The 20327-nt window shown below is 39.0% G+C and overlaps 1 protein-coding gene across 2 annotated transcripts; it reads right to left on the bottom strand.

Moving 5' to 3' along the window:
- Nucleotides 1-5516: 5516 nt before the first annotated feature.
- On the bottom strand, nucleotides 5517-13355 carry LOC103062863 (gastrin/cholecystokinin-like peptide). 2 transcript variants are annotated; one of them, XM_088143258.1, is made up of 3 exons: nucleotides 13258-13355; nucleotides 6720-6923; nucleotides 5517-5771 (listed from the first exon to the last, which is right to left on the bottom strand). In XM_088143258.1, the coding sequence occupies exons 2-3, from the start codon at nucleotides 6919-6921 to the stop codon at nucleotides 5644-5646; spliced, it is 330 nt and encodes a 109-aa protein (XP_087999384.1). In that variant the 5' UTR covers nucleotides 6922-6923; nucleotides 13258-13355; the 3' UTR covers nucleotides 5517-5643. The 2 variants fall into 2 exon arrangements, with proteins under 2 accessions (XP_087999384.1, XP_007428112.1); XM_007428050.3 differs by lacking the exon at nucleotides 13258-13355 and adding an exon at nucleotides 9335-9388.
- Between the last annotated feature and the right edge of the window lie 6972 nt (nucleotides 13356-20327).

The raw sequence follows: 20327 nt of genomic DNA, 5'->3' as shown, positions 1-20327 counted from the left end.
GACCCGGTTGGATTCCGCAGGGTCTTAGTGCGCCCTGAGGTAGTTCCTCCGCTAAAAAGGGGGCCCGCTTCCAGCAATTATTTCCTCTTAAATGTGAAAACGCCTGCTTTTTCTTTTTTTTTTTAACTCTATGGATAAAGCGAGACAGAGAAAATGTGACGATTGTCCGGCTTCATTATGAGCCATTATATTTCCAAGGGCACTAAGCAAAATACCGTCTTTGTTCAGGCATCAGGGCAGACGCATAGAATGCGTTAAAAAGCATCTATCACTTTTTCCAAAAAGTTCAAAACAATGTGGAACAATTAAAATAAAATGTAAAACTGAAGTAAGTCACCTGCAAGGTAAAAACAATGACAGAAAACAAGATGAAAAGCAATATTCTCAGAAGTGTGAAGATGTCCTCATGCACCATCTTTAAATGTGTTCAATTACAATAGGTCGACTGGCAATGCTGATTGGGAATTATGGGAGGTGGTAGGGTGATACATGTTTAGTCACTCTTTTTCAGCTTCATTTTTTTTATGAGTGGGCATTCAATCTTGAGTGCTATGTCTTGGCCTCAATTATGCTATGGAGAATTCAAGAGAAGTTTGCCAGAAACAAAATACATTTTTAAATTAGCAATACAACACAAACTGAACAGTCACAAAAGACCAAGAGAAGAATAAGAAAGAAGACAATTAATTTTAGATTGCTCTCCAGTGCTTCATAAACTTTATAATGTAACTTTTGTAATAAATTGCCATATAAATGTATTTTTGCAAATACCTTAATTACAAATAAATCAACATAGATAATATTTTCAAGTTGTATTCCCTCATTTTGGAGATAATTTCTTTATCATAATCACCCTGCCAAAGAGTAAAGAACTTTGTGGTTTATCACTTTCCAGGTGTAAATACAATAGATTAAGTAGTTACATGCGTATCCAACTGAACCATGCAAATTCTGTTGTTCCGCTTTGACTTAAAATAATAAAAAATAATAAAAGTTTCCAGTATTATTAAAACAACACAAAATCAAAATATGTGTGGGAGAGTGTATATAGTGGATAACTGCAACATGTGAATTTGCATATCTTCCATAAGCTGTTAAAATTGGCCTCACAAATCTATCTTAATCAGATGATGGAACACCCAAAGTAAAACAGCTGTACTCCATTCAGTAGAACCTTGAAAACTGAGCCAGGGAGTTTGCTCTAGTTGCAAACGGTAGTCCAAGTCCTGGTTTGAGTTCAGTGCTTCTGTCAGCTGTCCCTTACTTTAAATCTGCTCCATAGTTTGGTTTATAACCCTCCTTTAAAACAAAAACAAGATAGGTCATGGTTTTGTGGTTATTTCAGCAATCCCTTATTATTCAAGTATATGTCCCAACAATCATAAAATTTCTTGCAGCTGCTGTTTTTATGAAAGGCAAAGCAGAAATCCTGTTTTAGAAGATTTTTATCATAGAATCTCACGGTCAGAAAATTCCTCCTTAGTTCAAGTTTGGATCTCTTACTGTAAAGCTTCCAATCATTGGTTCTTGTCTTATCTTTGAGTGCTCTGGAGAATAAATCCACATCCTGTTCACTGTAACACCCCTTCATGTATTGGAAGATTGCTAATGCCTCCCCTTAGCCTTCTCTTCTTTAGGCTAAATCAGTGGTGGCAAACCTTTTGGGCTCATTGTGTCAAAAATTTGGAAAATGTCTAACATGACTCTGCTGGTGTGTCACCCCACTCCCCCAAACAAAAGAGAAGCAATTCTTTACATATTCATTTATTTAAAAAAAAATACAGTCCAATCATGTGTGGTGCTATGTATTACATAAAGAAACGTCAAATAATTATAAAAATGAAATACGAGTAAAACAAATTCAGTTTCTTTGGTAACTGAAACAGAGAGAATAGTTGTTGGTGTTGGTGAATGGTGGCATGTCACCGAAAACATCATGGCATGTCACCTTTGGGATGCATGTCATAGGTTTGCCGTCACTGGGCTAAACATACCAAGTTCCTTTAAACCCTCTTTGGAGGATTTAGCTTCCAAGCCCCTTTTGTTGCTCTTCTCTGCACACTTTCCAGTTCTTCAGCTTCCTTTTTGTAATGTGGTGACTGGAACTAGATACAGTAATCCAGGTGTGGTCTGACTAGTGCAACATAGAGTGGCGCTCTCACTTCCCGTGATCTTGACCCTATACCTCTGTTGATGCAGGCCAAAACCACATTGGTTCTTTTGGCAACTGTGGCATATTGCTGGCTCATGCTTAATCTGTGGTCTACCAGGATATCCAGATCCTTCTTGCAAATGCTTCTAAGCCAGGTACCACCTACCATGTACTTGCATATCTATCTTTTTCTGTCTAAGTGTAGAACTTTACATTTCTCACCATTGAACAATATTTTGTTGTATAGTTTTGTTGTAGATAGACAATGTTCAAGTCTATCAAGATCCTTCTGAATCTTGAGCCTGTGTTCTGGATGTTAGTAATCCCCTCCTCCCAACTTTGTGTCATCTGCAAATTGTATGGGTATCCTTTCTATTCCCTCAACTAAGCCATTTATGAAGATGTTGAAGTGCTGAGCCCAGGACAGAACCTGAAGCATCCCATTGCATACCTCCTTTCATGTGGACATAGACCCGTTAAGGACTATGCATTGGCCTCAGTTGTTCAGCAACTGACAATCCATCTGGTAGAGGGGCCATCCATCCCACATTGTTTCAGTTTATCAAGAAGGAGTTGGTAGTCAAATGTCTTACTGAAGTCTAAATACATAACATCCACAGCATTCCCTTGCTCCACCAATCTAGTCACATTGTCAAAGAAAGCAGTAAGATTTGTCTGGCATGACCTGTTTGTAAAAAATCCATGCTTGCTTCTGGTAGTCACCTTGTTTGTATCTAAGTGCTTGCAAACCCACAACAAATCCTTTTCTAGGATTTTCCCAGGTATTGATGTCAAGCTGATTGTTCTGTAGTTTCCTGGGCCCACTTTTCCCCCTTTTTAAAATATCGAAACAACATTGGCTTTTCTCCAATCTTCTGGCACTTCCCCTATGCTCCAGGATTTCTCAAAGATTTCAGGCAGTGGCTCTGAAATGACATCTGCCAGTTCCTTTAGCACCTGGAATGTAATCCATCTGGTCCAGGAGACTTGAATTCATTCAAAGCACCTGGAAATATGGGCTTTGCCATTGATGTGCAACATTTTTCTGTTTACATGATTGTGTATTTGGAGCAGAATTAAGGGGAAATAGTAGAGGTTTGCCTTCCAGAAGCCTTCTCCTTCCATTCCTACCTTCAACCCCCCTCCAAAAACAAACAAAAAATAAAACAAAACAAAAAAACAACAACCTCTCACTGAAAAGGTTTGGCTCCAGTGACATCTCCAGTCCCAAAGAGACTTTCTCCCTTGTCCATTCCTGCTTGAAACAAATCTATATGGTGTTCTCTACGTTATTTGTATTCTTACGACTGGATTTTCAGAAGGCATCACTATGTTGCAGAATTGACATGTTGGTAGGATTCCAGGTTATCTGTTTTGGGTAATTCTGAGAGTGAGTAGTTTTTCCATTTTCTCCCTTCTTCCCAATTAGCTAGCAATGTTTTATAGGGTTTTGCCCTTTGATCACATACTGATCGTTTGAAACAGTGTGCTTTGCTTGGATTCGTTGGAAACCTGGAGCTAGAATGGTCATGTATTTTTCTTTAGTTTGATTAAATGGATTAAATCACATTCGGCTGGGTTCATGCAACAAACAATTTTAGCAGGTTGTGTGAAGCAAGCCTTTGAGCGGCCCTCTGTTTGAAGACCTGAATGTGCCCCTATATCTGATGAGTCCAAAACTAGTTTATAGATAAAGAATTTTTAAAAGGAGGAGAAGCGTTGCAGGTCATTCACAGTTAGACCTGGACAGCAGAGTTAACATGCATTTAAACTCACCTGCAAGCGTATCAATTGACAAATGCAAATATTGACCTATTTTGTCTTCTTTTTGTAATGATTTCTTCCCTTTTTTTAATAATGCATAAACAGGTAACTGAAGCATAGCAAGCACTTTATCTTAAAAAATAAAAGCAGAAATTATCTGGTTGCATGAACAATATCAATGTGTATGTTTTGACACAAAAGGATAAATTTATAAGAAAGAAAGGGGATGGGAGATATGCCCATGAAGGCTATTAGAACAAATGGAGAATTCATATATCTCTGGAGCAAGCATTTCAAGGGCATGTAGTAAAAAGAGGTCATTTATTATCTGATGAGAGCTGGTATTCAGTCTGCTGACCAAGATCCTTTCGAAGTGGCTCTGATAATTGCTCAATAATTAATTAGGTTAGACAGCTAAAAGTTGGCCAATTTTCATTTTGACTGGGTTCACAGTTTACATTAAACAGTCGTTTTTTAAACTGTGACACAGTCATAACAAATGGGTTTGTACAAACATACATTAGCTTAATTAGATGCCATTGAACTGGGCTCGGTTGTGGCTGCATGAACAAATGATTCCTCTCTTGATCGGTCTTCTACAATACTTGGCAGCTTCTCCAAAAGCAGTCCTGCATTATCTGTCCACCCACTGTCTTCCCTTTATCTCTCCACTGTCTTCCTTTTCTTCTACTTCCCTCAACATGCCAAGCACAGTAGTTGTTCTCTAGGCCATCATCTGCTTGAATCAGATGCCCAAAGTATGTAGAGCAGCCAGTCTTTATTTGGTTCAAAATTGATTTATAAGTGGTACTTACAGTCTATAGCTCTCTAGTCGCCATGTCCAGATTCATAATTTGAATTATTGTGAATGGAGAAAGCAGACTGAGAACCAGGGCTTAGCTCCCTTTTCAATAAGAAAATAATATCCTAAATACCCACTCTTTTTGTGAAGAAGCTGCAAATTCAGGTTTTGAGAGAGAAAGAACTGTAGCTGGGAAAGTTTAGAACAAAATCAAGTGAGAAAGCTGAGTTGATATTGGAGATATGTAACTTTTGGTGGCTTTCTTAGCCCTTTATGCCTACAACAATCCTTTAAATTGGAAGTACTGGGGACAGAACAATAATGGAGACTCCCTATGGAGTTTTTCACTTTAAATAATTAGTTTTTTTTACAACTGAGTCATTTGGAAAGTGTAAAAATTGGAGTGGAGAAAAAAGCTCCATCTTTCAGATTCCCTCTCTTTATTCCCAATTCTACATAATAAAAAAATGACTGATATTAACTGCTTAAGTTTCCAGGCAGAACCCTGAACTCCTCCCACCCACACTCATATATGCACACAAACTACTTTGTGTATAATGCAACCCAAAATTTTTAAGCTGCATTTTTGTTGAAAGGGGGTTACAACAACAACAAAAAAAGGCCTGGCATGATTCACATATCATGCCAGGCCACCATGTGGTTTGTCTTGGATTTAGTGCGCTCTGTGATTAAGGCTGCAATTCTTTTCGTGTCTTTTGGTGAATGAAACTAGGGCTTAAAATCCAGTAACTCTGCTGTCTTTCCCCATATGTAACCATACCAATGCAGGTATCACTAGCATCATTTTTTATTGGTACAAATAGGCACGAAAACCTAATCTGGAAATGGACAAAATGATGATCAAATAACCATTTGGAATTTGTGCTTCTGCCTCTATCCACCATGTGTTTGTCTGGGGCTCAAATTACTCCTGTCTCAGGATAACTTTGGCATCTCCATCCTGATCTTCAGAGCTTCGTCGTCCAAAATCCATCCAGTTCGGAAAGTGAGTATCGGCCTCATTTAGATTATCCGCCAAAGCAGCAAGTTCAGCTGTTGGAGAGCAAACACTGGGGTTAATGGAAGGCAGGTTAAATGGCTATAACTGCCTTGAACCTCTGAAATTATTAATTTCATTGTCCATCTCCTCTGACCAAAAAAGTAATACTGTCATTAAGAGCTTTAGTTTCCAGGGTAAGTTTTTGGAATAGTAGACTAATTTCCACAAAGATAGTTCCATGCCAGAAAAGGTTAAATTTTCCTTACCAACTGCAGTAGTTCCAGCTGCTAATTCAAACTTAAATTCAAAGTTCCTGCAATGAATGTACCCTGAATTTTATCCTAAATTTGCTGTTCACATGGCTGCTTAATAAAGGAGACAAAACTAATTTTGGGATTTTGAAAATTAAAACTTGTAGAGATGTTGGTGGCTGCCAAGGTGATAGTGGGGCAAAAACTCCTTCCCTTGAAAATAACTCAGGCAAGTTAATTAGTATACTAAGAAAGCTGAATTAAAAAACCAAGATTGCTGTGTCCATTTGAAATGTACTTCTTGGGGAATGTCTGTTGCAATGTAAAAACACCAAGAAGTGTTAGGAGCAGAAGCTGGCTATTTGCCAGCTCCATATGAGATCAACAATAATCCTCCTGTGTAGGATATTTGCACCTTAGCAAAAATTTCCCTTTTTAAAAAAGAGCCAAATAAGGGACTAAATGGATGAAAATTCATATAGCAGTTTTAGAAATAAAGAATAAGCATGATAGGAGGGAAATGACTAAAAGCTGATCCAGAATTTGATTTAGTGCTATCTTTTGCCCATCATTTCATCTGTAAAACCATGTGGCCTGAAAGAATCACATTCACACTTCAAGTGTTGCTAATGCAAAAATAAAAGCTACCCTTATCTTCATTCTTACCAAGCACCCCTCCTTAGGAATGGCCCAGCCCACTATTAGGATCTTCCAAGAATGTGGGAAGGGGGCATGTGCAATTTATCTTACAGGCATAGAGGTGAGGCAAGAACTGGGAGATCAAATGCTTCTGGTCCTGAGATAGCTGCGTTGGCCAGTCCCGCCGGACAAGTCCCACACTTCTCTGCATCCTGCCCGGCCCTGGAACAACCTTTGCTTGAGATTCAGATCTTAAGAAGCTGATGCTGAGAAGGATGGTCAGTAACAGGCCAGCAAACATCTTGGCATGCATATCTGGAAAGAATGTTAGAATGCCGTTTGTTGAACAGCCCATCCCCTCCTGTCTTCCCCCTCCCTTGACTCCAAAGCCTCTTCACTCAACTCTCCAGAATAACCGTTTACCTAGATTTCAAAGCTTTTTCCTGTGCCCTGGCAAAATGCAATTTTTGTTTGAAGAGCATTAATCCCAGCTACACATTCATATAAAGATTTTTTAAAAGTTATGGCCCTCCTTTGAAGTTATGTAGTCCCTTCTATCGTATCACCAAGCATGCAGTTCAAGTGTGCGTACAAATCCTTCTTCCGCTGCATGCAGAAGGCAGGCTGACCAAGTGATTTGCTGGTTTCAAGTGCTGCTAATGCAAAAATAAAAATGAGGGAAGAAGGATATAAAAAGGTGTAAATAAGAATGGACCAATGATCATCTATTCCAGAAGGAATAGGTCTATCGTAACAGCATGGCAGCACTTATTTGACCTTGGCTGAATTCAAAGCAAGATTCAACCTGGTTTGTCCTTATAGACCATCAAGACAGTCCAGGGCTGTAGGATAGGTTGAGGAGCTGGAAAAAGCATTCCAAAAGAAAGCAATAGCAAATTGTGTTTATATTATTGCCCACAAACATGTGAAATGTGTGAACTGTTCCGTGCACTAAAAAGCTGATTTTGGGTGGCCTGTCCCTGAAAGCCTGATTTGGATGTTTTGATTTGTATAGAGATCAAAATAGGATGTTTTATTCCAGAAACAGTTGGAAATGTAATTGTTCTGGGCAGGAGTGGTTTAGGGGAGGGTAAAAAAGTAAAAAAAGCCAAGGCAGAGGAGTTTTTGGGTGGTGCTGTGCGCGGACATCAGTGGTAACAGCAATGCTGAGGCAAGGCAGGGGAGTGGAGGGAGGGGACAGGGAAGATGGGGGCAGGTGAGTTGATGGGATATGTTGCACTGAGACATCAGTAATGATGGCTGAAGGAAAGGAGGAGGAACTAAAATGGGTTTCACCTATCTCAGAAACATTGCAGGTTGAATATTACCACCTTAAAGAATCATCAGAAGATCATAGTTCACTCCAGCTTTACCTAATTACTGAGTCCCATTGAGACCAGTGGCATTTGTTCTGACTAATTTTGTTTTGAATAGGATGGTAGGGCTGTATGTCAATGGTAAAGCACCAACTTTGCATGCATACAGTTCTAGCTTCATCTCCAGCATCTAGAGGTCCAACAGGTGATATGCCCACCTGACATCTGGAGAACTGCTGCCACTCCGTGTATGGATAATACTGGGCTAGAAAGACAAATGGTGGCTTTCTATATTCCTAATCAAATAACTGTAGGCTATTCAATCTTTCTCTTCTTCATGGATTTTTGAGTAAGAAAGAAGATGGGAAAAACTGGTGAGAAGGCATAGGAGAAGTACAAATATAAGATAACATCTTAAGTCCCCATCAACTTTCTGTAAGTGAGACAGGTAGGTTAATAATTATCCATTATGGAATTAGAGCCACCGTAATATACCTAGAATATCTCTGATAATAGTTAGATCAGAGATATTCTAGGTATATTATGATGGCTCTAATTCCATAATGGATAATTATTAATCTACCTGTCTCACTTACAGAAAGTTGATGGGGACTTAAGATGTTATCTTATATTTGTAATTTGTAATCAAAAGAAACACAAAAATATGAATCAGTTTTAAATGTTTATCATTCTATATTCCCAGGGCAATTAGAATAAAGTTTAAATGCAGTTTTACTCCAACCTGGTAATCCCACATCATAAGCAGATGGGAAACAACGAGGAAGGATATTGTTGATATATACACAGACAGAAACACAAATAGACATATTTATATAAATTATATTCCACTGTTTTGTTTGCAGGGGGTTGCCCTTCTGAATATTGTTTCCCATCTGCTATTTGTGAATATGATTTTCTTCTTCCAATGCCCTTTCTTTTTCATTAAATGATGCTTGCCCAATTTGGTTTACTCTAGGTATGTGTGAGACAACAATTCCCATTCTTCTTGGTGAGCATGACCAATTTTATGATGTGGGATTACCAGGTTGGAGTACAACTGCATTTAAACTTTATTCTAATTGCCCTGGGAATATAGAATGATAAACATTTAAAACTGATTCATATTTTTGTGTTTCTTTTGATTTTTAAAAATCAATTGTTCAGGATTTTCTACCAAGACAGCACAGAAAATTGTGAGCTAGCTCAGCTTAAGGGATCATCCTAAGCTCTAAAAGATAGAAAAGAACTTTATGACCATAGTTTAACAAGCCGGAAGAATGAATCTTCTAAATTAAATTCGCATTTCTGTGGGGAAATAGGATAAAAACACAGACACAGCAAGAGAAAGTATGATACCATTTGGGTTTTTAGAGTAGCAATTAGCCTGACCCAGATGTTCCATCCTCTTACCTGTAGGAGCTTTCTGTCCAAGTCGTGCTTCACTTGCAACAGGAATTCTGCTTCTTCCAACATTGCAAATTGCTCTTTTAAAGCTGGACTTGGGATTGCTCTTCCCACTTCAGAAGAACCTCCCACTGTCCTCCAGGAACACCCTCTAATGTCAGTGTTACGTACTGTACTCACTTCAAGCCCTGAAAATCTCCCTGCCCACTGTTTCTCAATGTTTTAAGGGTTATAGATGAATGTTGTTTTCTGGATAGCAGGATTATTTCAATTAAAATCACTTTTCTCTGAAGCCATAGACCTGCAACTTGTTTTTGGGGTATAAAGCTATTTTGATGAGAGAGTAGCAGGAGAGATGAAGGCCAAGGTAACTTCTTGGCCAGGTTTCAAGTTGGTCTTTGACTAACATGCTGGGGACATACTTCAAAAAGTAGCTGATAGGGCCAGGATAAATATGATCTGATTTAAAATGACATATAATCAATTTTTCCATTTCTGTTACATTAAACATTATAATTTAGTGGCAACCTTTGGAAGTCTTTGAGGCGGGTTCATGTGGATCTAGGTTTGTGGTTTATGCATCTCTGCATTAAGCCATGGTTTGTTTTAACAAGCTATAGTAGCCTTTACACAATATATTATCCTGTAAACCTTGGACAAAAACCACCATTGCTGAGTTTATACATTGTGCTAAGTCAGAATTAATAAACTTCTAGGGAGGCATGGCGCTTCTCTTTGCTGGATGTGTTCAAGCAAAAGCTAGATAGACATTTGTTGGAGATGCTGTGGGTTCTTCCACTACATTGGAGTTGGCTTAAATGACTCAATGATTTTATGGCAGCATAAATCTGGGTGTGTAACCCATGAAAGCCACAGTGGCGGATTCACAATGATGGACAGTAGTTTGGTCTACAAGGCGAAACAAACATATCCCGCTGTGACTAGGGTGAGAACCTACTCAGTGATTGGCTAGCGGGCTGAGCCAAACCATTTCCATTGCTTCTTCTCCATTCCTCATGACTTTCCCGGCTTTTCATGCATCCTCCGCCCTGCCTGCAACAACAGACCTATCTCAGAAACATCAGACATCAGCCTTTAGATGTCATGATAACAAGCCATGTAAATACCATATTACTAGAGGAAATCATGGTCAAATAAAACACTGTGGAACATAAAAGTAGCATGGACGCCCAAACATTTTCTGTTTTAAGATGACATTCAATATTCATGTATCATCTTTTGATCATCTTTGCTTCACTGTCATTGCTATAATTTTTCCAGATTTTTCTGCAGACAGAATATTTCACTGATATCTAAATAGATCATTTTAAGTGACTAGTGGCTGCCAACATACAACAATAGAATATTTTATTTTTATTACTGTTATATTCTCAGTTTCCTGCTAAGCTTAGCAGTCCTAGATTTCTATCATACTGCTGCCATGAAACTATTAGACCAGTGTTGTCCAAACTTGGCCACTTTAAGATGAGTGGACTTCAACTCCCAGAATTCCCCAGCCAGCATGGCTGGCTGGGGAATTCTGGGAGTTGAAGTCCACTCATCTTAAAGTGGCCAAGTTTGGACAACACTGTATTAGACCCATCAGACACTAATATTTGTCCATTGAATGCTGAGATCCAGAGGCATCCAGAGTGGAGGGGGAGCAAATGATGAAAGCAGGATGGCATTGACACAACACAAGCTCCACCTCTTTCGTACATGTGTTGTGATATCGCATACGTGTATAAAAGTGCTAGAGTTTGTGTTGTGATGGTGCAATGCTGCCTTCACCATGTTGATGAAAGTACCCGATGCCGTGGATATATCTGATGTAGATGCAAGATCTGTTTTATATTCAGCCATTCTGAGTCAAAAGAGACATTGTGGGAGCATTGTCCCAGGCTGAGTTGCTGGTTTCATTCGGCTGATCTGAAGTGCCACACAGTGCTTGATTTTGGAGAATAAACATTCTCACAATGGCAGTGAACCTTTTCAGAAGAGACTTTGATGCAATCTTCTCTTGATGCTAATGATCTATGGGGGCTTCAACCTGAATTCATTTCTACATGTTTTCACATCTGGTCATTTGCTGCCTTCTCACGGAATACCAGATTTTAATCCAGATTTTCCCAGTCCTTTGTTTCTGAAAAACACAATGTAGCTAGAAGGGTTTGCAACAAAAACAGTACACAACATTCTGGGTTTTTGAGTATAGAAGCCATAGCCTCTCCATTTTGTCACCATTGGGGACTTCGCTTCAGTAATGGGGTTGGTGGAAACTTCTATTTTCACTGATGTTGGCAACATCATGAGGATATTCATTTGTCCTGGCCCATGCAGTGTAAGGCAGTCATAAGTGAATCCACCATCCTGGATCATCTGGGTTTAAGGAACTAAGTTCAGCAGCAGCAGCTGTTTCCTGTGCCTCCAGCACACTCTTCCCCGACTGACACTTTTTTTCAGGAATGGGCCTGGTTACATTTACTTGAGACTGAGATATGTCATTTATTAAACTTGTATGCTGCCCAACTCTCAATGACTCTGTGTGGCTCACAACAATCAAACAAATAAATTACAATAAAATCAATAAAACATTCAAAATAAAGATAAAAGACGGCAAGTGTGATGAAGCGAGGGATCTCACTGTCCCTTGCCAAAGGCTTGGGTGAAGAGCCAGGTCTTCACGGCTCTTCTAAACAACAGCAGCATGGGATGCTGCAGCACGGTGTTTCTCAACCTTGGCAATTTTAAGACGTGTGGGGAAGGCCAGCTGGGGAATTCTGGGAGTTGATGTCCACACGTCTTAAAATTGCCAAGGTTGAGAAACATTGCTGTGGCAGCTGCCAGGTCACTTCCACTTAGACTAACTAGAAGTTCAGGTTTCTCCTAATCACTTACAGATAATGCTGAACCATATAATGAAACTCCTGAACTTAATAACAGACAACGCAAAGCGAGTTATAAATAAGCACATCACGTTTTCCATAAGGATCAGTATGTCAGCGTATACAAAGAGAAAAAATGCAAATACATTTTCTGCCTATTGTTTCAGCACACAAAGAATGGGATGGTTAAAAACCCAAATACTGAGATGGTAGTGATCTGTTTCTTTCTATGGTGTAATTCAGCAGGTTATTTTCAATGACACAGAGATTATTTACAGTAGAGAAAGTTAAATCAGTAATATACAGCAAAGTCAAAACAAGAACAGAAAAATACTTTTCCACTCTGTCCTGGGAGATAAAATTACTTGAAAACACTTGGAAAAATTAAATATTCAGGTCTGGATTGGTCTGCTTTTTTCCCCTCTAAGGTTTTGCCCATCTGGAGTGGCCATGCTGGGTTCACAGTGACAAACTCTATTCAGAATCATATACAATTGCATGAGAACACCGGGGAAACCTCATCCTTTATACTGTCCTTTAATCATACTGTTTGCAGGTCCTGAGAATGATTTAGAACTGATTTTAGAGCCATTTTTTCCCCTCCTACATCACCTTCAAGTAACTTTTTTAAAGCGTTTGCTCTTTCCTCAGACCTTTCTCATGCAGCTTAGTTTCTCCATTCTCTCTATTTTTTTTATTGTATAGATCAACCTTCCTCAAATCTAATGAATTCTGGGCAGCAAACAATAGAAAAAAATAAAATTACAGAGATGAAGTATAAAGAGATTTCTCTGAGAATATGGATTGGATCCAGTCACAGGGATGTCTGTCTGTGGAGTCAGCAATAACAAAATGGCACAGACTGGCTGATGGAAGCCTCCCTCTTTTATAACATGAGCTGCACACATCATACATAGGTAAAAAGGGGTGAAGTTCCTGGTGCCCAGTTATGCCTGTCATTTTGATGTCTTGACCCCACTCTGTGGACTTTGCTGCCTTGGAATACAGGGTGAACAGTAGACATCTAACTTAAGCCATACTAACCTCAAAGTGTTCTTCTTAAGTATGCCTCCAACTTAGTGGAAATTTCTAGTTATTGTCGGTATTCAAATTTACAAGGCATCGATGTATTTTTAGAAGCTGAAAAAAAAAATTAAGCTGAATTATTGGTTCTCAGTTTGGTCCTCATTCATTTTCATCAGAAAAAGTTCAAGAGAGCAAGAGAGAAGAACAACTGAATAAAGGAAGGATGAAGAAATATGTAACAGTTGAATTAGCATGTAAATCGGCATATAAATTTAACTTTTGCCTGTCAGATCTATATTGTAAGTGGAAATTATATTAATATTGAATCTTAAATCACTTGGGTTGGCATATTATACTAAGCAATTGTCATTTAACCATGGCTTATTGAATAAGCCACAATTGGATGGGTTCAGATGTGCTTAGCTATAAACCATGGTTTATGAATCACAATGGTGGATTCTCAGGTCACTCACTGATTCTTCCAGCAGGGTTAAATAAATATGGGATAGTCCTGAAACAATTTTCCAGAGAATATTCAAATGAGAGTGACTAGGCTATATCAGCCAACAGGCCAGAAGAGATAACTTTTCATGATCATCCCAAGTGTTAATTTAGACAAAAATATCTAAAACATTGGGCTGTATTTGATATAATTGACAATAACATAATTCTTAATACCCGTTAAAGAATTGCCATTCCTAATGGAACCTGTCAAATTGGAAATAAATTTATATTTAGGGAATATTCCAGTATTAATAAGACTTTTATCATAAAGATTCAAGTCTGCAGATTTATTCATTCATTACCTGGTGATGGTACCTGGAAATTAAATTGCTTTTGACTAAAGTCCCTGCACTATTGAAGACTAGGTAGAAGGTTGGAAAGTTGATCAAATAGTATCCCTTTAAAAAGTCCTTAAAATAGCATGTTCAAAAAATATTACATCTGCCAAGTTCTTCTAAGTAGAAGGTCCGAATTCTAAGCAAAATATCCATGAATTCACATTCACTCTAACCACTGTAGAGTGATGTTTCACCCTTTCCCAGTTATTGCCCTGCAAATACATCGGGAAGGCAAAACCCCAATTTTCTGTCCAGTATAGAAATTCTAGCAGGTGTAGTTCTAACTCATCTGCAGGGCAATGGGTTGGGGAAAGTTCTTTTTTATTTTGATTGATTGATTGAATTTTGAGGTCCCTCGACTCCAAAAAGACTCTGTGCAGCTTCCAGTACTTAAAATACATGATGTAAGAACCATGACCACCTGGACAAAACCACAACAGTAACGTTCCAGAAAGATTCCACAGGGGCTTCACAAGAAGCCTCACCCCAGACCTGGGAACAGAGCCAGGCCTTAAGATCCTTTGAGAACACTTGGAGAGTGGAGCCATAGGTAACTTTGGGGAGGGGGGATCCTATTTCAGAGGGTAAGGGTTGCAACAGAGAAGGGACGCTTCCTTCACCCCACAAGATAACCATGTTTAATTAAGGGGACCCACAGTGTATCCACTCTGCCCAAGCGTACCAGACAGGCAGAAACATTTGGAGACAGCCAGTCCCTCAAATAACCAGTCCTATGCCGTGAAGGGCTTTATGGGCGATGACCAGCACCTTGAATTGCACTCAGAAGCCGATTGGCAACCAGTGCAGCTCACCCTGTAGTGATGACACATGGGCATAATGAGGAGTGCCCCTTACTGACTGTGTTGCTGCATTTTGGACCAATTGTGGAAACCAAGACCTTGGCCAAACAAAGATCCTCAGGCTTGTTTTAGTTGCTGGACTCCCAGTCTTGTTTCTTTCACCATCACTGGTCTCTCCTTCCATTGATTCCTCTGAGAATAACAACCACCAGGGCTGTCTACAGGGTTGTTGAAAAAAGTCAAGATGGTAGTTGCAATGGTGCAATTGAAACTCCACCCTACAATACACATAAAAGCAGATGGAGCTTGGATTGCCCCATCACAGCCACCATCTTGACTTTTTTAACCACACCGGGTGGACACCCCTGACAACAATGAAAGTACTCAAGAAGCCCTGTTATCTACATTTGTTCTTTTCTCCAGAACTGGCTTCACACATATAGGTCTCTCTCTCTCTCTTTTTAAAAAAATGCCTGGCATGAATCAGTCTAACCAGAACATTTTTAAAATCATGGCTAGAAATAGTCCCCCATATGAAGAGGCATTAGACTTTTTAGAGTGCCAGGGTGAGATGGTGGTGGAGGGTGACAGGCTGCCCATTCTCCTCCGTCCTCCCATAATTGCAGACATTGCTCTGTAAACATGTACAGAGCAACCACAGATTAGCATTTTTCATTTTTTCCCCCCTGTAGGTAAGGTTAGGACATCTTCCTTCTACCATCTTGTATGGCACACGTCAGCACACAAAGCTGCCCTTTCTCACTTGGGAATAATTAGGATTTAATACTAAAGGAAAAGGGCAAGTAGACGGAAAAATGGCCATTTCATACTTATCAGGGATTGTTCAGTTCTCGCAAGATGAACACAAACAATTTATTCCGCCGTTACCGAATAATCAGGATGTGCTGAATTTCTAGCTAAAAACATGTATCTATTTGCGTTCAATTTATCATTTTCCACTTGGATGCTCTTTCTGTTTTAAATAGTTTCTGGAGTAGAGATAAAACTGCCACCTTTTCTCTCTGACTGAAAGCATAACAAGCAGAAAATCAACTCCTGCAGCTTTTCATTAGTGCATTCTACCTTAACAGAAGATTAGAAATATTTTCCCCCAGGGAATGAAATAAAGCATCAATCTGTATGAGACAATGATGGGGAAAGCAACCTTTCAAATGCATCGATTTAATTTTGGGGAATTTCTGTGTGTCACGCAAAGTGCTGTTAAAGCCAGAAACGAAACAGGAAAAAACCATGAGTTGTGAAGCATATTTAACTAGAATTAGCTATTTCCTTTTCAAAAGAACAACGTGAGCATTCTCTGAATTTGGAAGGTACGCACAATGAACAAACTACAATGGAACGTTCTCACACCATTACAAAAAATGTATTTTCTAGAACTTTGGTTGTCCCCAAACTTTGGTGGTCCCCCAGGATCACAATTCCAATCTGCTCTTTTTGTAAAGCGAATTGTTTTTAATCTGATGAACCACATAAAACGTTACTGGTCTAATTATCCCATAGCCCATTTCTTCTCACTTGGTTCTACACTATTCATTTCTTTTTTGTTTGTTGTTTCTTTTGGACATTTCAATTGCAAATTTCTGCACCGCACTGCACGTTACAAAAACTCACTGTGTACCTTTTTAAAAAAACTGTTATTCGAAAAAATGCTACTGAACTCTTGATTTTGTGCCACTGATGACTAACACAGTTCTCCTCCTGCAATGTCTATAACACAAAGGACCACGTTCAGCCAGATGGGCATTTGATGAAGTGAGCTGTGGCTTATGCCTTTTATTAATATATGTTAGTTGGAAAAGGGGCTACGAGACTCCTTCTGGGTTTTCAGAGAAATTGTTTCCTACATTAAAGTAACTGTAGGTTCAGGAATGACAAGGAAACACGCAGCATAAAGCTATAAAGTAGTGTTTCTCAAACTTGGCAGCTTTCTGATGTGTGGACTCCAACTCCCAGAATTCCCCAGCCAGTTGCCAAGTTTGAGAAACACTGCTAGAAATCAGTGTTTCTCAAACCTGGCAGCGTTCTGATGTGTGGACTCCAACTCCCAGAATTCCCCAGCCAGCCCTTGCTGGCTGGGGAATTCTGGGAGTTGGAGTCCACACATCAGAACGCTGCCAAGTTTGAGAAACACTGCTATAAACAGCCCCAGATTTCCTAGGCCGAATGCTGGTTTAAAAAAAAAAAAAGTTCTTGTAATGCCAGCAGTGGGCACTAGGCGCCCTCCTGTGGCCAAACAATGGCATTGCAATGATGTCATCTGCACTGCCTAGGCGTTTTAATGCGCTTCAAAATAAACTGAACTGCCGCCCGTGAAACCTGCTGCCTTTTAAATAAAATTAATTAGTTGGAAAAGGTGCTCCCAGACTCTTCCAGATTTTTTGCATAGACTAACACAGCTAGTCTATGCCGCTGCACTGTTGCTTCTGCACTGTCTGTTCCTATGCTGTTCTTGTTAAATCTTGGTTTAGCTCTTCACAATCACCCGCAACGTTGGGCAAATGAGAGGCAGAATATTACACCCCTCAACCCCTAAGAGCAGGGGAGGGAGCAGAAAGGCTAATATAAGGCCAAACCTCAAATGGCAATCCTGGGAATAAGTGGGGCAGTGGCAGCAAGACTTTAAAGTATTTTAATCTACTCCCCTCCCCCAATAAACCTGGGGAAAATTATGCTGTTTCTGTCCAAATAAAATAATATTGTAATATAATACTTTCTAGAGAGCTGGTAGAACAGAACATAGTCAGCATAAAAGCTTAAACTCTAACTATGGATTTTTATTTTTGTGTTGTGAAAGAGTAGCTTCTAATAGAAGAAAATATATGTAGCTCACGGTTGAACTGGAGTCCTTGGTGCCCTCTGAGCTTAGTTGTTTGATGGCAGACATTTCATTATCCGCCTAGGTAACATCATCAGTGCTAGTAAGTGTGGGGTTTGCTTCCTGTTTATATACAGTAGCTTGCTCTGCAAGTGTTGGTGCAGAAAGCAAATCCTATACTCACTAGTGCTAGTAAGTGTGGGGTTTGCTCCCTGTTTATATACAGTAGCTTGCTCTGCCAATGTTGGTGCAGGGAGCAAATCCTACACTCACTAGGGAGCAAATCCCACACTTACTAACACTGATGATGTTATCTAGTTGGGTAATGAAACACTTGTCATCAAACAACCAAGGTCAGAGAACACCAACTCCACAGTTGCTTCTACACCTGCCTCCATTTGAAGACATAAGTTCTGAATGGAGGGTCTCAAGTTTCTCTGAATGCAAGGCCATAATGCAAGGATGGAAGGAAACAGCATTAATATGTACTTGTTGTCTGGAACGCTTACAGTTGCTGACTGATAGTCTCGCCCTGCTTGCAATGATCTTTCACTCTTTGCAGGAATATCATTTGTAGTAACCCACAAGATTCAGGGAAAAAAAAAAGTTGGGAATGATATGCAACTTCCCCCTCTAAATTTCCTCCTCCAAATAAACCTGCAGCTGAAAATCTCTTGTAGCAATACCGAATTACCAGAAAATGTTTCAGAGATTGGTTTAAGGTGAAGTCAAGCTTCTTTTTTCCTTTATCCTTCAACGACTAAAAGAGAAAAACACTAAATAAAAAATTACCTCTACGTGGAACTTCTCCCATCTTGCCACAAATTATCCTTATCTCTTAAGTGCTAACACTCTGGCAACATATACTTAACCTTGCTAACTCTGTACAAAATGGCCACAATACAGATATGTCATGGCTATAACATCATCCCAGTGATTAAGGCACACAATTGATGGCTGGCGTTGAAAAATTGTAGTATTACAAGTTAATAAAATGGGAATAAACATACATTCCATCCATCCATCAGACAGACAGGCTGATCCATAAGTGAGAGCATATTTGGTTGCTAACACATAAAAATCCCATTGGTTTCCTGACAGAAACAGAAGATGACATCAATTGCAAACGTCAACAGACGGGAAAAGCATTAATGAGCAACCAGGCTTACATTGCTTCTTTAGGAAAGTATTAACAAGCAATCAGTCATTGTAAGTCTATTGACAAGCCAAAGGTAGATGTAATAAATATACTACATGGCAGCCAAATCAATTTTCAGCCCTTTTACAAATGCATTACCAACCTTTCCAGATTACATCCTGTCAAATATTTCCTTATGGTGATTCTCCACCAGCTCTGTCCAAAATTTGTGACATGCAAAAGCATTGCATGCCTGATTAAAATAACCTGAAAAACACGCACAGGAAAGTACATCTCACTGATGCATGTGGCAATTGTGCTGTTTGTATTGGGCCATTCCAAACCCACAAAATCCTGTGGTTTGAAATTACTGTGGCTACTCATGTGTTATGCTCAAAAATATAAAACATACTTGAACTGGTCTCATCTTTGACCTTGTCAGCTATGTGTCTCTTATCTCACCCATCTCTGAGATTATTCAGAAATGGAGAATAAGCGTTTTAGTTTGTCATATACTTTGCCAGTTATGTCCAAGTAATTTTTTCAACCATTTTTCTTTCTATAATAGCAAGGATTAGAACGATAAATGATCAAAAGTGAATTTCTTAGTATGTCTGGGACAATTCAATATAAAATATGTAAGTTTTCTTCCAAGTGTTTAGAAATTACATTTAATCCTTAATATTTTTTTTTTAAAAAAAATTACCTAGCAGTAACTGCTTTAGATCTTTTCCCCCACCCTCTGCACTAAGAATCCTTTAGTTTTTTTAAAAAATGCATAAAATCCCTCAAAAGTGCAATTTCCTGGATTTGAGGGAGGTGGTTATACAGAGTAAAAAGCCCTTTCATCTTTATTGGGCAAGATTAATTTCCAGTAACAGAATTAAAGATCTTTTAACATCATTAAGCAGAATGGACAGCTTTCAAAATAATGCTTAACTATGCAAGCTGAGTTTTGAATGTCAAGTATCTTAATACTCATTCCCATCTTTTAAAATATGTGCAACATAGCTAATGTTTATGTTTGGGCATTGTGTTATATAAAATTGTAACACCAACATGACTTGTTGGATTAATGACCCAGTAAGTTTGTGAGAATGTTGGAGGACCTGAAGGACCAGGCTGGGAATAGACCACCATGGAGAATATTTATGCTCACTAGGAGTTGAAAACATGACACATAATCAAGTTTTTAAGATATTTTCAGCATTGTGATGCAGCTGTAAGGTTAAGAGAAGTTCTCATACTATGAGAAATAGCAAGGTCAAGCAGTATTTTATAGTATTCTCAAGACTTTCTATCTGAATTGCAAATATCTTTCTGGTCTTTCTAACACTGTCAGAACAGATTCTTTTTGAAACTTTCAAGCTTTTATTGTGCAAGTCTGGCTTAGAAAGAACACAAGTAACTTCCACTTTGTCTGAAAAACACCCCCCCACCTACTTTTAAGAGTGCATTAAAATACAAGGCAA

This window comes from Python bivittatus, unplaced genomic scaffold, assembly GCF_059951505.1.
Source record: "Python bivittatus isolate LINGU-HERP-01145 unplaced genomic scaffold, Pbiv_v1 ctg000410_np1212, whole genome shotgun sequence".
Classification (NCBI taxonomy): Eukaryota; Metazoa; Chordata; class Lepidosauria; order Squamata; family Pythonidae; genus Python; species Python bivittatus.
The sequence above is the reverse complement of the archived record's forward strand: the minus strand, read 5'-3'. Positions and strand labels throughout refer to the sequence as shown.